At 40.0% G+C, this 19,520-nt stretch overlaps 2 protein-coding genes and 1 pseudogene across 3 annotated transcripts; 1 reads left to right on the top strand and 2 right to left on the bottom strand.

The window, feature by feature from the left end:
* Positions 1–1,171: 1,171 nt before the first annotated feature.
* On the bottom strand, positions 1,172–3,423 carry LOC139189707 (uncharacterized). The gene is made up of 2 exons (XM_070808840.1): positions 3,306–3,423; positions 1,172–2,328 (listed from the first exon to the last, which is right to left on the bottom strand). Exons 1-2 carry the CDS (start codon positions 3,421–3,423, stop codon positions 1,265–1,267), a joined length of 1,182 nt encoding a protein of 393 aa, XP_070664941.1. The 3' UTR covers positions 1,172–1,264.
* Positions 3,424–3,782: 359 nt separating this feature from the next.
* Positions 3,783–12,789, top strand: LOC103413233 (calcium-dependent protein kinase 19-like; annotated as a pseudogene).
* A 367-nt stretch (positions 12,790–13,156) lies between these two features.
* LOC103413193 (protein translation factor SUI1 homolog) lies at positions 13,157–14,943 on the bottom strand. 2 transcript variants are annotated; one of them, XM_008351679.4, is made up of 2 exons: positions 14,583–14,943; positions 13,157–13,775 (listed from the first exon to the last, which is right to left on the bottom strand). In XM_008351679.4, the coding sequence occupies exon 2, from the start codon at positions 13,731–13,733 to the stop codon at positions 13,395–13,397; it is 339 nt and encodes a 112-aa protein (XP_008349901.2). In that variant the 5' UTR covers positions 13,734–13,775; positions 14,583–14,943; the 3' UTR covers positions 13,157–13,394. The 2 variants fall into 2 exon arrangements, with proteins under 2 accessions (XP_008349901.2, XP_008349902.2); XM_008351680.4 differs by having other exon boundaries at positions 13,157–13,760; positions 14,583–14,690.
* Positions 14,944–19,520: the final 4,577 nt, after the last annotated feature.

The following is a 19,520-nucleotide window of genomic DNA, read 5'->3' as shown; positions in this document are numbered from 1 at the left end:
TTGGCTGATGTCCAAACACGAGTTGTATTGATGAGTATTGGTGGTTGGCTATGGGTCTCAATCTAACCAATGATGCAGCATGTAATATGGCATGTCCCCATGTAGAAACTGGCAATTTCGTTTTCATGAGCAGAGTGCGGGCTATTAATTGAAGCCGCTTGATAAATGCCTCTGCTAAACCATTTTGAGTATGGACATGAGGAACAGGGTGTTCAACATTAATGCCCAGTGCCATACAGTAATCATCAAAGGTTTGAGACGTAAATTCACCAGCGTTATCAAGTCGAATGGACTTAATGGGATGATCTGGGAACTGTGCTCGCAACTTAATTATCTGAGCAAGAAGTCTCGCAAAAGCTACATTTCGAGTAGACAATAGGCAAACATGTGACCATCGGGTAGATGCATCAACCAAAACCATAAAATATCGAAATGGTCCACAAGGTGGTTGAATAGGTCCACAAATATCCCCTTGAATTCTTTGCAAAAATGATGGGGATTCATCATCAACCTTTAGTTGTGATGGTCTAATTACCAACTTCCCTTGGGAACAAGCCTTGCAAGGATTATTATTCGGGACATTAATGTGTCTGCTCAGTAATGGATGTCCATTAGAGTTGGTAATGATTCTACGCATCATGGTGGATCCTGGATGACCTAGACGGTCATGCCAAAGCATGTAAACCTTTGAATCAATGAACTTCTGGTTCATGACAGTATATGCCTCAACTGTCTTTATGTATGTACAATACAATCCACTCGATAAACCATGCAACTTCTCCAATATACGCTTCTGGGTATCGTTGGAGGTAATGCATAAATATTCCACATTTTCTACACTTTTCGTTTCAAGGTGGTATCCATTTAAACGTATGTCTTTAAAACTCAACAAATTTCGAATGGACCGAGTAGCATATAATGCATTCTTTATAGACAATATTGTTCCATTTGGTAACATAATCTGGGCTTTTCCTGAGCCTTCAATTACATCTGATGGTCCTGATATTGTTGTTACCTTTACTTTTGCAAGTACCAAATTCGAGAAATACTTTCGGTCTCGAAGTATTGAATGCGTGGTTGCGCTATCTGCAAGACAAAAGTCTCCGCCATTGATCTTGTTTTGAGAATAACCATAATTTTTATCCATGATCTCTGAGTAAAGAAAAAGCAGTTTATTCATACTGGAATACTACTTTTATTGAATTGAAAATGCGAGCATTAAACCACAGGTACAAATAACATGAGTACATTAAACATAAATAATTCAATCGGACCCATAAACTTCATTCCCTCTTTCATTAATAAAGTCTGTAGCATCCAGGTGGGTTGTGTTTAACTGTCCTGATAAATTGGTCACTGGATCAGGGGTTTCCATTGGTTTAGCCTGGTCAAGGAAATTGATCTCGACACCCTTCTCCTTGAAGGAGGCTTGATATAGTTCCACCAGATGCTTTGGGGTGCGACAAGTACGCGCCCAATGTCCGTTGCCACCACACCTATGGCAACCTCCTTCATGATTTCTAGGAGTGTTCACATGAGCTTTTCCTTTCTGGCGATTGGTATTTTTAAAGCTCGGGCCTGGATTATACCTTGGAACCTGGTTGTGAAACTGGACACCATGGTTCTTGCTTTTTCCTTTCCACCGACCTTGCTTGTGACCACGTCCTCGTTTGTAATTATTGCCACGGGAGGATATGGTATTTCTTTCAAGGGACGCAACATTCACTTCTGGGAACGGTGCTGATCCAGTAGGTCGGGAATTATGGTTTTTCATGAGAAGCTCATTGTTCTGTTCAGCCACCAAGAGCACAGATATCAGCTGGTTGTATTCAGTGAAGCCTCGCGCTCTATACTGTTGTTGCAGTACCATGTTAGAGGCGTGGAATGTGCTGAAAGTCTTTTCCAATAACATCTCCTCAGTGATAGTATCCCCACAGAGTTTCATCTGAGAGGTAATTCTGAACAACGCCGAATTGTACTCAGCCACTGATTTGAAATCCTGGATCCTTAGGTGAGTCCAGTCATAGCGAGCTTTTGGAAGAATCACCGTTGTCTGGTGATTGTATCTGCTTCTCAAGGCATTCCAAAGGGCTAACGGATCTTCAACCGTTAAGTACTCGCTCTTTAGTGCCTCATCAAGATGGCGACGAATAAAAATCATGGCCTTTGCTCGATCTTGAGAGGATGAACTGCTTTCTTCCTTGATGGTATCTCCAAGATTTGCTGCTTCCAGATGGATCTTGGTATCCAGTACCCATGTAAGGTAATTCTTTCCAGTAATGTCCAGGGCAGCAAAATCAAGCTTTGCCAAGTTTGCCATTTTCTTTTCTGAAAGAAAAATGAGGTGTGTAAGAACTTGCAGTAATATGTGTACTGGAGAAATATATTGTTAGAACTTCTGGTTCTTACAAATTTTTTTGATCTTCAGGCCAAAATGATAAGTACTCGAAACTTCAGGCTCGAGATTTACACAATTAATGAGAAGGGCAATTGTACCGCACCATTCTCATCGAAATAAGTATAGGATGGGTGATTATCCCGCACTACTTTAAACAGCAGGAAAATTTAAATATGTAGAGCAAGGTGGACGATTATACCGCACCACCTAAAATTGCGATAAAATTTAAATATGCAAAGCAGGGTGGACGATTATACCGCACCACCTAAAATTGCAATAAAATTAAATATGCAAAGCAGGATGGGTGATTATTTCACACCACCTAAAATTGCGATAAAATTAAATATGTAAAGCAGAGTGGGTGATTATTTCACACCACCTAAAATTGCGATAAAATTAAAGATGTAAAGCAGGGTGGGTGATTATTTCACACCACCTAAAATTGCGATAAAATTAAAGATGTAAAGCAGAGCGGGTGATTATTTCACAGCACCTAAAATTGCGATAAAATTAAATAACGGGAAAATTTAAATATGCAGGATAGAGCGGGCGATTATACCGCTCCACTTAAAATTTGCAGTAAAATTAGATCTGCAGTCCAAGATAGGCGATAGAACCGCACAATCTTGGATTGCATAAATAATCAGTGGGTTAGTAGTCAATATCTACACCAAACAAGAAATCAAAGATATAAGTGACAGTTAGTTGGAGAACTAGAAGTAAACATGGTGCAAACAGTTCTTCGCGAGGGTATACCCAGCAATTGAGGGAGAGGAAGAAGAAGAACAGAAAAAACCTTAGAGGAAACATTTTTTTTTTTTTTCTTTCGGTGAAAGGAAATGAGAAAAAGATTAGAGAGTCGTGCTGATAACGTGTTATAAATAGGCAAAATTCATAGAGAGATAACCTTTACTCGGTGAAGGAACGAAGCAGTTGCAGAGTAATATACCGACACAAGCTGTTGCAGAGGAAGTAATGTATATTATTGCTATTAGATATATTTCTCTTTTCTTTCTTCTTCTCATTCACTCATCTTTGCACAATTGAATTGCTCTATTTATAGAGCTACTTCAATGGAAAATTACAAAACATTACTATTTAGCTTATGAGTATATAGTACACATGTGATACTTTACTATACACATTACTATACACATGTGGGCAAACATACCCATCATTTACAACACTATACATAATATTGTAATATTGAATTAACATATCACGTGACGCGCGTAAGTTCCTATAGCTAAAGAAATTTGTCTCCGTCACTTGTTAGAACTTTGAAGAACGGAAACATTCAACGATCTCACTTTTGACCAACTTCATCTACTTCAACCTTGCAATTCCATCCTACTTTCCCCAAACCCTTTCCAAAGTTTTCTTTGTCATATTCTCTCCAAATCCTCATCTGGGTTCTCTTTCCCTTACCTTTCCCCTCATCCCTGAAATAATTTGTCATCCAAAAGTCTCTCTCTCCTGTGCAATTCCAGCAGAAGAGCTATTACTTACGCAACAACAACAAATGGGCAAGTGTCTAAGCAAAAGCAAAGATTCAGAGCGACAACAAAATGGCTACAGGAGGAGGAGCTGGGGCCCACCATCAGAAACTCCATAGCCTTGAAGCTGCTGCTGTTCATCAACGACAACCCGAAAAAGGCGGCCTGGCAGGCCACCAAGAACCCCAACCAGCATGGAAACCGACATTCCCGGCTAAAACCCCAAACCAGCAGCTCAAGGGCCGTCAGACAACACAATTCTCGGAAAACCGTTTGAGGATGTCAGGCTGCGGTACACCATTGGAAAAGAATTGGGCAGAGGCCAATTCGGCGTGACGTATCTCTGCACCGAGATTTCGACCGGCAAGAAATACGCCTGCAAGTCGATTTCGAAGCGGAAGCTTGTTACCAAGAACGACAAGGAGGACATCAAGAGGGAGATTCAGATTATGCAGCATTTGAGCGGGCAACCCAACATTGTGGAGTTCGAAGGTTGTTACGAGGACAAGCAGTCTGTCCATGTTTGTATGGAGCTGGGGAGCTGTTTGATAGGATCATTGCCAAGGGACATTACAGTGAGAGGGCAACTTCTTCGATATGCCGGGCGATTGTTAATGTTGTCCACATCTGTCATTTTATGGGGGTGATGCATCGGGACCTGAAGCCGGAGAATTTCTTGCTGTCTAGCAAGGATGAGAATGCCCTTCTCAAGCCTACAGATTTCGGGTTGTCGGTCTTCATTGAAGAAGGTAAATTTAGATTCATCATTTCATAGTTACTTGCTTGAAAATGCAGTATCCTTCACAATTGATATGATAGCTATAAGGTATTAGGTGAATTATGCGCATCTGCTTCAATCGCGGAATTTGTTTTCATCTGGAATTCAGTTGCATGTTACATGTTTCTAGTGATAATGGTACTAAATTCATATGCCCCAAGTCAATGCAGAAGCTAGGTGGGTTTCATAATATATTTGCAAGTTGACAGAAGACTCAAGACCAGGCCATTTTGTTTTAGAAAATAACAAAATGGTAACCAGGGCATGTTAGCTGGCAATTTTCAGACGGTACATATGCACTTTATCAAAACTTGATTCTAGATGTTGAATTTATTACCGTAGACAAACTGAGCCTTAATTATGTTAGGGAATGAAGACTTGAATTGAATTCCATCAGTTTAGAATTCACTGCTTTGGTAATTTCATTTGCTTTGCCATGTTTGATAGACGATGATACACACCACACCAAACATGTTTCGCATCCATATTCCCATAATGGCCACCATTCTTTTCATGGAACCGAGATGGAAGGAAAAGAAAAGAGCCATACTGTAAATGTTTGATGCAGTTGTATTAGTAACAAGTTAACATCTTTAACTACTGAGGGGAGGGGAGAGATGTTCTTCAATTATTGATGTGTCTGCAGATGTTTTCTGCTGCTTGATCATTCAACAGGAAAAAAGAGGCACATAATGTTTGCAGCCTATTTTCACATATCCGTGTGAGATGGGAGTCCAGACCCGTAAGTTGCCATAGCCATATTGTGCTTACTGAAACACCGTAATTGGAAACATGTATTTTAACACTTCTGTTGAACTGGGGTTTTCTGGAACAGGCCAAAAATTTGTGGTCTTGTGGACCTTCCTAATATGTTGTCTAGTTTCACGGGTTTCATAGTTATCCTTGAGATAACATCATGGAAATAATATTGTGAAATCTTGACATCACTAGATTGTTTGCTTTAGATTTTAGCGTCACATCTCGTCTTTTAAAACTTGAGATGAGTAGATCTGTATTTTCTTTGTAATTTACCGCAGACATATGTACTAAACTTGACAGCTATTGGCCATTTTGGTGAATATTTTTCTATATTGTGTTTGATATGCTTCCGCTTGTAGCATAGCTATTCATATATCTTTCGTGATAAACTCTTGTCAGGAAAGGTGTATCGTGATATAGTTGGGAGTGCTTACTATGTTGCTCCTGAAGTAATGCGATGCAGATATGGGAAGGAAATAGACATATGGAGTACAGGAGTTATATTGTATATTTTACTAAGTGGAGTGCCTCCATTTTGGGCAGGTAAATCACAGTTTTATACTTGTTTTGCTTAACATGATATTGTGTACTGGTTATAGGTTCTGTATTTTTTCACGTTGGTCTAAACGGTTAATAGTTTTCAATGACTGATTCAGAAATGGAGAAGGGGATGTTTGATGCCATATTGGAGGGAGAGATTGACTTTTCAAGTGCACCATGGTCATCTATATCAACCAGTGCCAAGGACCTAGTCCGGAGGATGCTAACACAGGACCCTAAAAAACGTATCACTTCGACTCAGGTTCTAGGTACAAATCTCTCTTTTATTTAATACTTTACTTGGCTTATGTCTAGTAGATTTCTCTAGTAACTAAAACTTTTGTTGGGTCTCCAACTTAGAGCATCCATGGATCAGAGACGGTGGAGAAGCTTCAGACAAACCCATAGACAGTGCAGTGCTTTCTAGGATGAAGCAGTTCAGAGAAATGAACAAACTTAAAAAACTTGCATTGAAGGTATGTTTGTCCAGAGGCTTGCTCACATAGACTACTTTGCATTTTGAACGTGTGATGTATTATATACTGGATCTTATTGTGCTTCGCGTGTATAATTTATGAATGTGGTTATAGGTTATTGCAGAAAATCTTTCTGAAGAAGAAATCCATGGGCTGAAGGCAACGTTTACAAACATGGACACCGACAACAGTGGAACCATCACTTATGATGAACTCAAGTCAGGATTGGCTCGACTTGGCTCTAAGCTCACAGAGGCTGAAGTCAAGCAGCTAATGGAAGCTGTAAGTTATTATCAAATTTTCGATTACCTTTTCCGCATACCTTTTTGCATCCCGCCCAACTCATATTCTGCATTTGCATTTCAGGCTGATGTGGATGGGAGTGGATCGATTGACTACATTGAATTCATCACTGCTACAATGCATAGACACAGGCTAGAGAGGGACGAACATCTTTACAAAGCCTTTCAATATTTTGACAAAGATAATATAGCTGGTAAGCTTTTCTTCCAATCTCTAAGAAATGCGTGCACATTTTGTGGACATTCATTTCCAAAGAACTAGAAATTGTAGGATGCCGCAGTTATTTACATTTCTGTGATAATTGACCTCAGCTCCTATTCGCTCTGGATCCAGTTCTAATATTCTTAACCATGAAATTTGATTAGATTAGGCTTATGAGGGAGCATTAATGATTAACCAGGTAATGTTTTTTGGTCCATTACAGTTTTATCACAAGAGATGAGCTAGAATCAGCAATGAAAGAGTATGGGATGGGCGACGAAGCTACAATTAGGGAAATAATATCCGACGTTGATACAGATATTAGAAGATGCGACTATGGGACAGAGGTTCAGGGCCGAAGGGGTAGAGGAAGACCTAGGAAAACTTTGGAAGAGACTCTAAGAAAAGACTTAGAGTACTTGGATCTAACGAAGGACATGACACAGGATCGAGCACAATGGCGTTCTAAGATTCATATAGCCGATCCCACTCAGTGACTTGGATTTTCCAAGTCTCCAACCAAGAAGTTTTCCTCATTCGGGAAATTAAGGGAACACTACCCCAACCTACATGCTCCACTCAGAAAGCTTCAACATACAAGCTTCAACAAAAGAAAATTCAAAGAACTTAGCGAAGAAGGCTTTGGTGTATTTAACACAATACGTTGAAATGAAGGAAAGCTTATTTATTGATATCCCCGATAAGCTACAAATATGTACATATACATGAGTCAAAATAAACACACAAGAGGGAGCCTTCACAAAGGTTGCTTAGGAGAAGTCTCAGCAGTCGGTAGAGCCCCAGAAAGAGAAGGCACCGGAGGGGGATCATTTGGAGTCTCAGTACTGGACAGAACCCTAGAAGGAGGAGGCATCAGAGGTTGATCATTTGGAGCTTCATTACGCGGTACAGCCCCAGAAGACGAAGGCAATAAATGCCTTTGGAACAAACCCACAAATCTCTGATGATCAAGTAAAACCTGACCATCAGTTTCCTTCATCTGGTCAAGCTTCCTCTTCATGTTTGTAGCATAGTCATGTGCGAGCCGGTGCAACTGTTTATTCTCATGCTTGAGCCCTCTAATCTCCTGTTTGAGACTCATCACTTCAGCCGCCAATGATTCAACTTGGCGGGTTCGAGCAAATAGGCGTTGTGCCATATTAGACACAGAACCTGCACACTGAACATTGAGAGCCAGCGAATCCTTAACAGCTAACTCATCAGACCGTTTGGAAAGTAGTCTGTTATCTTTGGGAGTGAGAAGGTTCCTGGCCACCACCGCAGCGGTCATATCATTCTTCATCACGGAATCCCCAACGGTAAGAGGACCAGTTGGGGAGACGAAGGATGGGCGCCATATGTTGTCTGGAGAAGGCGGGGCTGCCTCTTCAACAAGGTTCAAGTCAAAACGACGGTCGGAGGGGCCAGACATTTTCAAAGGTGTTGAAGAGAGAAGAGGTCGGACAAATCAAGATCTTAGAAGTGCAAGAATGAAGCTTCTACTGGTGGAGATTCAAGTGTGCTTTGGAACTTAATGCCAGCCCCTATAAAAATCTGCACTCGACGGAGCTTCAGAAATCAAAGAGGCGCCTGCTCAGAAATCGAAGAGGCGTTTGCTTTCTCAAAAGTTGGGCTGCTTAGAGATCACGAGGGTTGATCTCAGAAATCGAAGAGCCGTTTGCTTTCTCAAAAGTTGGGCTGCTCAAAGACCACGAAGGCCGATCTCAGAAATCGAAGAGGCGCTCGCTTTCTCAAAAGCTGGGCTCCCTAGAGACCACGAGGGCCGATCTCAGAAATCGAAGAGGCACCTACTTTTCCAGCCTTGTCAGCACCTGTCACACGCACACTCAGCTTTGCGGAAATTATGGGCATTCTGTCAAAGACTTCTGGGGAAGTAGAAAACACATGAATCTTACTGTTCAATCACCCACTTCCCACACGCAACAATAGCTCATGGGTACCACAGATAACTTTGCCAAAGTTCTCTGCCAAAGTTGAGCACGTGAAGCTTGCAGCTCCCACTACATCGCTCTGACCAAGAAGGGTAAAAGAATAGCAAAGAAACAGCACTAACAAAGTTTAGACCCATAAATTTTGAAGGTCTAGCTACCATATTATTACCCACAAGGGTAAAGGAACAGTACCACTGCTGGATAATTGGAAAGTCCATGTATGTCAACCTCTGTGCTTCGTGGCAAGGTAGACTAGCAAACATGCCCAACCTTTACTCACATTCGAGAAAACACTCCCAATAAGATTGCTTGCTCCAAAATCGAAGAGGCACCGTCCTCCGAATCTAAAGAGCCAGACTCCCAACATGACTACTTTCTTAAAAATCGAAGAGAGGGTAAAGGAACAGTACCATTGCTGGATAATTGGAAAGTCCCTGTGTGTCAACCTCTGTGCTTCGTGGCAAGGTAGACTAGCAAACATGCCCAACCTTTACTCACATTCGAGAAAACACTCCCAACAAGATTGCTTGCTCCAAAATCGAAGAGGCATCGCCCTCCGAATCTCGAGAGCCACTCTCCCAACATGATTACTTTCTCAAAAATCGAAGAGACACTGCTCCCCGAATCTCGAGAGCCAGACCCCCAGCATGATTGCTTTCTCAAAAATCGGTGAGGCACCGTTCTCCGAATCAATCGAAGAGGCGCTCGCTTTCTCAAAAGCTGGGCTGCTCAGAGACCACGAGGGCCGATCTCAGAAATCAAAGAGGCACCTACTTTTCTAGCCTTGTCAGCATCTGTCACACGCACACTCAGCTTTGCAGAAATTATGGGCATTCTGTCGAAGACTTCTGGTGAAGTAGAAAGCACATGAATCTTACTGTTCAATCACCCACTTCCCACACGCAACAATAACTCATGGGTACCACAGATCACTTTGCCAAAGTTCTCTGCCAAAGTTGAGCACGTGAAGCTTGCAGCTCCCACTACATCGCTCTGACCAAGAAAGGTAAAAGAATAGCAAAGAAACAGCACTAACAAAGTTTAGACACATAAATTTTGAAGGTCTAGCTACCATATTATTACCCACAAGGGTAAAGGAACAGTACCACTGCTGGATAATTGGAAAGTCCCTGTGTGTCAACCTCTGTGCTTCGTGGCAAGGTAGACTAGCAAACATGCCCAACCTTTACTCACATTCGAGAAAACAGTCCCAACAAGATTGCTTGCTCCAAAATAGAAGAGGCACCGTCCTCCGAATCTCGAGAGCCAGACTCCCAACATGACTACTTTCTCAAAATCGAAGAGAGGGTAAAGGAACAGTACCATTGCTGGATAATTGGAAAGTCCCTATGTGTCAACCTTTGTGCTTCGTGGCAAGGTAGACTAGCAAACATGTCCAACCTTTACTCACATTCGAGACAACACTCCCAACAAGATTGCTTGCCCCAAAATCGAAGAGGCACCGCCCTCCGAATCTCGAGAGCCAGACTCCCAACATGATTACTTCCTCAAAAATCGAAGAGACACTGCTCTCCGAATCTCGAGAGTCAGACCCCCAGCATGATTGCTTTCTCAAAAATCGAAGAGGCATCGTTCTCCGAATCTCGAGAGCCAGATACCACAGACCACTTTTTCAAAGTGCTCTGACAGAGTTAAAACATGTGAAACTGGCAGCTCCCACTACCGTGCTATGACCAAGCAGGGTAAAGGAATAGCATTACTACTTGTTAGGGAGACTCCTATATATGTCGACCTCCATCCCCAACGGACAGGCAGACCTGCAAAAATGCTCAACCCTTCATCATATCTGAGAGGGCACTCCCAACAAAGCCTTTCGAAATATTCAGCTTTCTTTCCCCCCGATAATACCTCTGCAAACAAGCTATACTAGAGCAAGAATATCTCATATCATCAGGGTTAAAAGCAAGAGTATCCCATATCATGCTTTTTCCCTGTTTTTTCCTTTGGCCTTGTTTTTACCTGCAAGACAAGGAGAAAGAGAGCAATCAGTCAGCACTTGGAATCAAGCTTCCAGCCAGGAACTGACTGCCTGGAACCCCTTACCTGATTACTTACCTGGCATTGCTCTCGAGTACTCATCTTCAACATCTTATGTTTCCAGGGAAGATTCCGCATCTGCTTGAGGAACAGATAGGGCAAGTGCGAAGGATACAAGGAAGCATGTGGAGACAAGCGTAACAGCACACGTGCCGATACATCCATTTCTCTGTCAAAAGCAAAAGTATCCCATATCAGCAGGGTGGAACGTACTCTAGATTTGATGGACTTGTTTTGACCCTCAAATTCTTCAGTCGGCCTTATACTCTGGAGGAAACCAGAAAACCCTCCAACTCAGTTCAAGAATAAGCCTGTGGAAAGTTACTTCTTCAAAAGCAAAAGTATCTCATATCATCTCTTCTCATTTTTCTTCTCTTTATCCTTCATGCTGCTGCAAGATGGGGAGAAGGTGAACAATCAGTCGGAGCTCTGATTGCTTACCTTGTCTGTCACCTCTTTCAGCAGACCCCCTAGCTCGGCGACTTGGGGGACTCCTACTACATGGTTTGTATCGCGCTTGACCAAGCCTGAAACTACAAGTAAGCTTCAAGTGAAATTGATACATTACCTTGTGCATCTCCACCAGTTAAAGATACCACCCTTGGATGGAGGAAGAGTACTTCCAGAGAAGATGCCACATCTACCTATGAGACAGATAAGGCAAGTCAAGACGACACCACACTCCGATACTTAGAAGTTTCGTGATTACGAGATCATTCTCCCACAATATTTCCTAATGTCATTTGTACTAAATCATTCACTCGTACTCACTAAAGGAGAGCTTGAACCTATGTACTTGTGTAAACCCTTCACAATTAATGAGAACTCTTCTATTCCGTGGACGTAGCCAATCTGGGTGAACCACGTACATCTTGTGTTTGCTTTCCTATCTCTATCCATTTATATACTTATCCACACTAATGATCGGAGCAATCTAGCGAAGATCACAAAAAGCGACCGTTTTCGTTACCTATGATCTATCTTGCAAGAGAACGGAGAATTAGATGGAGATCTCAACCATAGAATACGAGCTGGATGGAAAGAGTGCATCCGGCGTGTTGTGTGACCGTCGTAGGCCACTGAAGCTCAAGGGAAAATTTTATAGGACGGCAATAAGGCCAGCGATGTTGTATGGCAGAGAATGTTGGGTGGTGAAGCATCAACACGTACACAAAATGGGTGTAGCGGAGATGAGGATGCTTCGTGGGATGTGTGGGCACACGAGAAAGGATAAGATTGGGAATGAGGATATCCGAGGTACAGTAGGAGTAGCCGAAATTGTAGGAAAGATGAGAGAAAATCGGCTCTGGTGATTTGGACATGTGCAAAGAAGGCCGACTGACGCTCCGGTTCGAAGATGTGACTACGGGACAGAGGTTCAGGGCCGAAGGGGTAGAGGAAGACCTAGGAAAACTTTGGAAGAGACTCTAAGAAAAGACTTAGAGTACTTGGATCTAACGGAGGACATGACACAAAACCGAGCGCAATGGCGTTCTAGGATTCATATAGCCGACCCCACTTAGTGGGAAAAGGCTTTGTTGTTGTTGTTGTTGTTGTTGTTGATACAGATAATGTAAATCGGCATCCTCACAAAATTGTTGTTTTTTCCATTATGATGAGTACTTAACTCTGTTGGGATTACAGGATAGTAGGATCAACTACGAGGAGTTCTCCACAATGATGAGAAGTGGAATGCAACCACAGGCCAAGCTGTTCTAGAGTTTCCGTTAACATTTCTCTGACTACTGCAAGCCATATGTTCCAGTTCTACACTATGTATAAATTGAGGTGGACAGTCGCACGAGTGGTACTTCATGCTTGCTGCCAATTGCGTTCCGGAGTTGTTGAAGCTTTTTTTTTTTTTTTTTTTTTGGTTGAACAAATATGTCAATATGTTTTAGGAAATCAATGAAGAGCAAGCTAATTAATTTAGCTCTCGTGTTTGGCTTTGTTTATTTTTTTCAATTCATAAATGAAGAGAAATGATTTTTATTCGTCTTTTTCACCTCTGCACGCTCGTTCTGTTACTGTTTCTTCTGAATTAAACAAATTTATAAAAAAAACCCAATATTAATCCATATGTCAAGATAATTTGCACTACCAGGTCTCTCTCGTCATGCAATGAGCTAGCCTAGCTAGTCTCATTCTTTGTGGAATCCTCCACCAAATTGATAGTAAATGAAAAACGATTAGGGTTGATTAACAATGAAATCCCATAAAATTGAACTGAAATCCTCATCAACCAACAAACAAGGAAGCAAATTAACAAAGACCAGCATCATGCATCAAATGTCTATAAATTCCACAAAATATAGACAATTCTGTTATTACAACCCCAGCAAATTAACAAGCCAGGAGGTTCCAGGAGGTTCCAGGAGGAGCTCGTCGCAAACTTAATACAACAGTAACAAACTCGAGCACGACTCCAAGTCCTCAGAAACCATGAATCTTGATCTGATCCTTCTTAACAATCTTGGCCTGAACGAGAAACTGCAGCACGTTCTTGCGTTGATCGCCTTGGAGCTGAATTATCTTGCCTAGCTCTTTGTCCTGAACCACATTGCCGTTGCAGCAGAACTCCTTTTTGAGGTCCTTGAGGATCTTGCCGTAGCTGAAGTCTTTCTTCAGCCCTTGAACTGTCGTCAGGCACTTCTTTCCATTTCTCTGCTGCACCCTGATATGCACATACTCCTTGGCTCCGGGGGCATCCGCGTCTTTGGCTTCGGAGAAGGGGTCAAAAGCTGTTGGGATCTGAACGTCTAATTCAACCATAAATGTACTTTGCTTTGCTCGAGAATTCTGCAACAAATTCAACTGCACACATCAAAAAAGCATTGTTAGTCCTCCACAAATATTGCTTCAATACCAACAATCATCCAACTTATTCGTACCATGAACACATGAAATTCAATTTATAAAACCATGAATAGATACATATATGCCATTAATTATAAGATGGATTTTCTTTATTTCTTAAATTTATGAAACGGCGCAACTTCCCAAATCGAACATTCTTGGCCAAAGGAGGTGTACACACACCCTTCTTCCAATACACTTTGTAGAAGAAAAAGGATTTCATTTTCATAGTAACACTTCAAAATAGTCATACGATAAACCTTCCTAGAAATAAAAGCGTCATGATTTTTTTTGAGCCGCCCATATCAACTCACAACGAAACAATACATGGGCTTTGTTTAAAGGGAGTTTTAACGAAAAGTCCATGGTACTGTTCACTTTAACGAAAAACCACATTTTTAACTAAAAATCCTCCAAAAACCAAACTACTGGGCATAAAAACACTTAGTTTCTCCTTTTTGTCTCTAAGAGTAAATTCTCTTCTGATCCACAGAAGCATCAATATACACAAGGACATGAAGAACATAGTTCAATTTGTTCATGCATGAACTTAATAACATTTGTTGCAAATCAATGATCGATGTCCTAATACTTTCTCTACCAAAAACCAAAAAGTAACAAAACCCATATGACACAGAGGCATCAATAAACACAAAGAATATATATATATATATAGCATGATATATGATAAGAAAAAACCCCATTAATTTAACTATAAATATAAAGAAAAGAAAGAAAATAATTAATTGAGATGATGGATCGTACCAGAATAATAGAAAGCCGGGAAGGGTAAGGTTTTTTTCTTTTTCTTTTTTTAGCTGGGAAACCTTACCCGACGTATAAGTTTTGGAGGAGACAAGGATGAAGAAACTTGGAGAGACTTCCGGACTTTATATAACCACCAATTCAACAAATCATGGCTAACCTGAGGTGGGTCCAAGAAAAAATAAAACCTGACAACTGGACGGACGAGATCGAGTGTCTGGTAGTGTGAACGGTGAGATCAAGCTGGCGTGCCGGATTAATGGATAATATCTATTTTTTAAATAGTTAATATTTCCAGGGGACACGTACAATGAACGCACCCCAGACTGGCAAAAATTCATGCAAATGCTAGGAAAGCAACTTTATATGTAATGATATATTGTTATCGTTCCGTTTCGGTCTAATAATATATTCTTATTTAGATTCATTCGATAAGAAATTGTCGTTTGAGATCATTGTTAATGTGGAGGTCTAATAATATATTGTCATTTAAAGATGAAAATATCACGTGAATGTTTTATATAAGTTCTTAATAAAAAACGAAAGAAATTCGGTAAGAAGAAAGAAAGGTCAAGAGATTGTGGGACCACAACGAAGAATCCAGAATCAAATAATCGAGAACATTTGAGTGGACATAAAGAAAGGAAAGAATCCAATTGGCATATTAAGATACGTAAGAGTTTATGTCATGCTTGCCAACGAATCAATGTTACTATTGGTGGTGGTACCCTACAAGAAAAGACTCCTTAAGTCGGGCGTATTTTGCCTAATTGGATTCATGTGTATAATCTTGGAATGTTGTTCCTTAAAACTCAAGAGAAATTTAGCACCATCCAAATAGCATGAATCAAATTAGGAGGATCTTTCTGCACCACAAAATATAAAAATATACAAACTCTATTATGAAATGGGGTTATTTAAAGATAGGGCATTAAGTAGAATAAACTCTCGTAACTGGTCGAGTTATAACTTTTTGTAGAAATCTTCATTCTAGTATGTGAAAGCTTGCACGAAATAAGAGTTTTTATGTACAATATACATATCTAGAAAGATTTACCATGATAATACGTAATTTGGGGAACATCTATTGATAGTTGTGGTAACCAAATTTCACTTGCTTTAGAGGGGTGTCACGTGTACCAAAGCAAACCTAGTTGACGGAATTACCCTAAGGGTTTCATCAACACTTAACCTCTGCACTGGTTGAGCATTAAATACACGAAGAGATGTATCTATGTAAGGGCTGGTTTGGTATTGCTGTGTTTTAAAAAAAAAACTGCTGTGAGAATAAGCGGCGGTGCTGTGAGAATAAGCAACTGTGAAATAAATCAGCAGAGTGTTTGGTAAACTTTTTTGTAAAAGTGCTTTTGGAAAAAAAAAAAAGCAGTTTGATAATGGGTCTTTTCATTAAAGGAGCACTGTAGCTCCGTGTGCTTTGAAAAAAAGCCAGTTTTCCAAAGCTGCAAATAGCTGCTTCAGCTTTTTCCTTTGATTTCAGCTTATTCTCACAGCAGCTTCCAAAATAAGCCTTTTTTTTTTAGTTTACCAAACACCTAAAACCCTCACAGCTTTTTTTCATGGGTGTTTTTTTTTTAAGCACCTCACTCCCAAACCACCCCTAAATCACGCTCAACAGAGGTGTGCCATCATGTGCACCATGCTTCACGTGATGGAATATGTAAAGCAGTACGCTAGGCCACCCCACTCAACAAAGTTGGAAGGCTTTGCGGGCCAAGTAAGGCCTAAGGAGTAGACCTGTCAGTTTCTGACACGACACGGTGACACAACATGAAAACAACACGAAAATAACAGATTTCGGGTCAACACGATAACTAATCGGGTCATTATTGGGTGACCCGTTAAGGTATACACGCGGGTAACATTATTTTGACAATTTTAAAGTTTAATTACTAAAAGATTTATTATAAAATACAATAGCCATATTAATATATATAATATATTCTATATTAAATATATAGTTTTGTATTATTATTCCATACAAGTTTTTTTTAATAGTCATTATTTTTTTTTATTATGAGAGTTCCTTATTATCATTACTAGGATAAATTTTACTTAACATGTTATTGTCCAAAATTAAAATAAACTAGTATAGTGTTTGCATAGGCAAGAACTAAGAAGACATACATACAAGTATGAAAAATGTGAAAGAATATATAAACACTCGTGATTCATCATTATTTCTCCACTAGTAGATAATGGTTACACTTACATTATCATTTAGATTTTTAAAATCATCAAAACCCTCATGAATAATGTTTTTTATTTGAGGGAAAAATTAATAAAATTAATAATAATTATTGTAGAAGTGTAAAAAAATGTAAAAAAAATATACAATCACTCATAGTGACAAGCTTTACAACTTTCATGAAGGGGTAAACTTCAAAATCCAACACTATAATCCATAAACCTTAAATTTATATTTAATCGTCGATTGTCATTTATGCTTTGTTCTTCTTACTGAATTTCATTTTTAAAATTTTCTTTTTTGAAAACATGATCATCTGGCGGATGTAATAAGATGAACGGTTCAGATCTTTGATATCACATCCCTCAACCCCATACGAACTTTGGAATGATGTAAAACCTAATCTGGGTATTTTGCGTCCTTGGGGTTGTACTGGATTTGTTCATAATCAATCACATAAGTTTGGAAAGTTGGGTCCTAGAGCAAATAAACATATCTTTATAAGATATTGTGAAAACTTGAAAGTTTATGTGATGTATGGTGAACATCCAGATGGAGGGAGAACCGAGATTGATTCATGTGATGTGGAATTCATAAAGAATGACTTCCCAAAACTTGGCAATACTGTAAAAAACCTTGATCTCCATGAATTGGAGAAAGATGAAGAACTCGTAACATCTTCAAGAGAATGTGGGGAATTCATTTCCAATCCGATGGTCGCTGAATATGATGTAGGAGGGCTTGATCCGAATGGGAGTAATATATCCATAAACACTCAAGAGAATACGCCTAATGATGGGAGCGTACCCTCTGAAATTCAAGGTCACACAGTTCAAAGAAGCAAGATAGGCCACATTCCCAAACGTCATTTTGAGGTTGATGAGGAGGCCTACATTTGCATACCTTCAGAGGAAGATGAAACTTATTCTTACAAAGAAACATTGTCTTCAATAGCCAAAGAAAAGTGGATAACTGCAATGGAGGAAAAGATGATCTCTATGGACAAAAATATTGTTTGAGAGTTAGTTGACCTTCCGCCTAGGCGTAAAACCATTGGAAACAAGTGGGTTTTAAAAATCAAACGCAAGGCAGATGGTTCAATTGACAAATATAATGCATGCCTTATGGCGAAAAGATACATTCAGCAATTGGGTGTAGACTATGAAGAGACATTCTCCCCTATGGTGAGGTTTGCCTCTATTCCCCTCATTTTAGCTATTGTTGCTCAACTAGATTTGGAACTTTACCAAATGGATGTTAAGATAGCATTTCTCAATGGAGAACTAGACGAGAAAATATACATGGATCAACCTCTAGGCTTCAAGGCCAAGGGACAAGAGTGCAAAGTTTGCCGCCTAAAAGGTTCTATATATGGCCTCAAGCAAGCGTCTAGACAGTGGAACATCATATTCCATAATTTAATCACTTCATTTGGTTTTGAGATGATCGAGGAAGAACACTATGTGTATCTTAAGAAATATGGGAAAAGTATTCTCATACTTTCTTTGTATGTTGATGACATCCTAATAGCAGGAAATGACAAAACCTCCATAGAAATCACGAAAACGTGATTGTCATCCCATTTTGAGATGACAATATGGGTGAAGCACATTATGTGCTTAGAGTTAAGATCACGAGAGATCGCTCAAGGAAACTTCTAAGTTTGTCTCAAGAGACTTACATTAAGAAGGTACTTGAACGATTTAAGATGGAGAACTCCAAACCCATAGACACTCCTATGGAAAGAGGCACGATATTGTCCTTAGAACAGTGCCCAAAGACTAAGAAAGAGAAAGAACAAATGGCAAACGTCTTCTATGCCTCTGCAGTAGGAAGTCTGATGTACGCAATGCTTTGCACACATCCGGACATTTGCCATGTCGTGGACATGATAAGCTGTTATCAAAGTAATCCTGGACAAGCTCATTGGCAAGCCGTCAAAAGGATTATGAGATACCTGCAAGGAACAAAAGATTTAGCCCTATGTTACCATGGAGGGGATCTGAAGTTGAGAGGATATAGTGATGTAGAATGGGCAAGCGATAGAGATGAACAAAAGTCCACCTAAGGTTATGCTTGTGTCCTTGGAGGTGGAATTGTTTCTTAGTGTAGCAAGAAACAAACTTGTATTGCTCTGTCCACAATGGAGTCAGAATATGTTGCCCTTGGATCAACTGTTCAAGAAGCTATTTGGCTAAGGATGTTTCTACGACAGATGGAAGTTACAGCTTATGCTTAAGAAGCTGTACTTGTCTATTGTGATAGTACTTCGGCCTTAGCATACACTAAAGATCCTAAGTATCATGGCAAATCTAAGCACATTGATACACAATATCATTTCTTTAGGAACAAGGTTATCAAGGGTGAAGTAGTGTTGAAACATATCTCAACCAGCAATATGATCATTGATCCCATGACTAAACCCATAATTATAAACTCGTTTCTGACTCATGTAAAGAATATGGGTTTATGTAGGGTTTGATGTGTTTTTCTTTGTATTTGACATTATTATTGAATAAAAAGGCATTGAAGTTTTTCATTTCATATATATTTATTTTTGAAATGATTGTTTACACATCTTTACGAGTGTCACCAAGCTAGAATCCGTTTTTCACACGAATGATTTACCATGGCGCTGAGATAGCAAGTAAGATGAGACATTTGTGTCCTCAACGCATTGGGCTGCGAGACTGGACACATGTATGTTGAACATACCAATATGCATAAGGTAA

This window comes from Malus domestica, chromosome 11 (assembly GCF_042453785.1).
Source record: "Malus domestica chromosome 11, GDT2T_hap1".
NCBI lineage: Eukaryota > Viridiplantae > Streptophyta > Magnoliopsida > Rosales > Rosaceae > Malus > Malus domestica.
This window is presented reverse-complemented; position numbering and strand designations above follow the sequence as displayed.

Excerpts from the sequence above, each read along its gene's own strand:
- LOC103413193 (XM_008351679.4), bottom strand. The coding sequence starts at position 13,733 with ATGGTTGAATTAGACGTTCAGATCCCAACAGCTTTTGACCCCTTCTCC.
- LOC139189707 (XM_070808840.1), bottom strand. The coding sequence starts at position 3,423 with ATGAGAAGAAGAAAGAAAAGAGAAATATATCTAATAGCAATAATATAC. Across the intron at positions 2,329-3,305 it reads CGTTCCTTCACCGAGTAAAG|AAAAGAAAATGGCAAACTTG; the intron begins GTTATCTCTCTA and ends TTTTTCTTTCAG.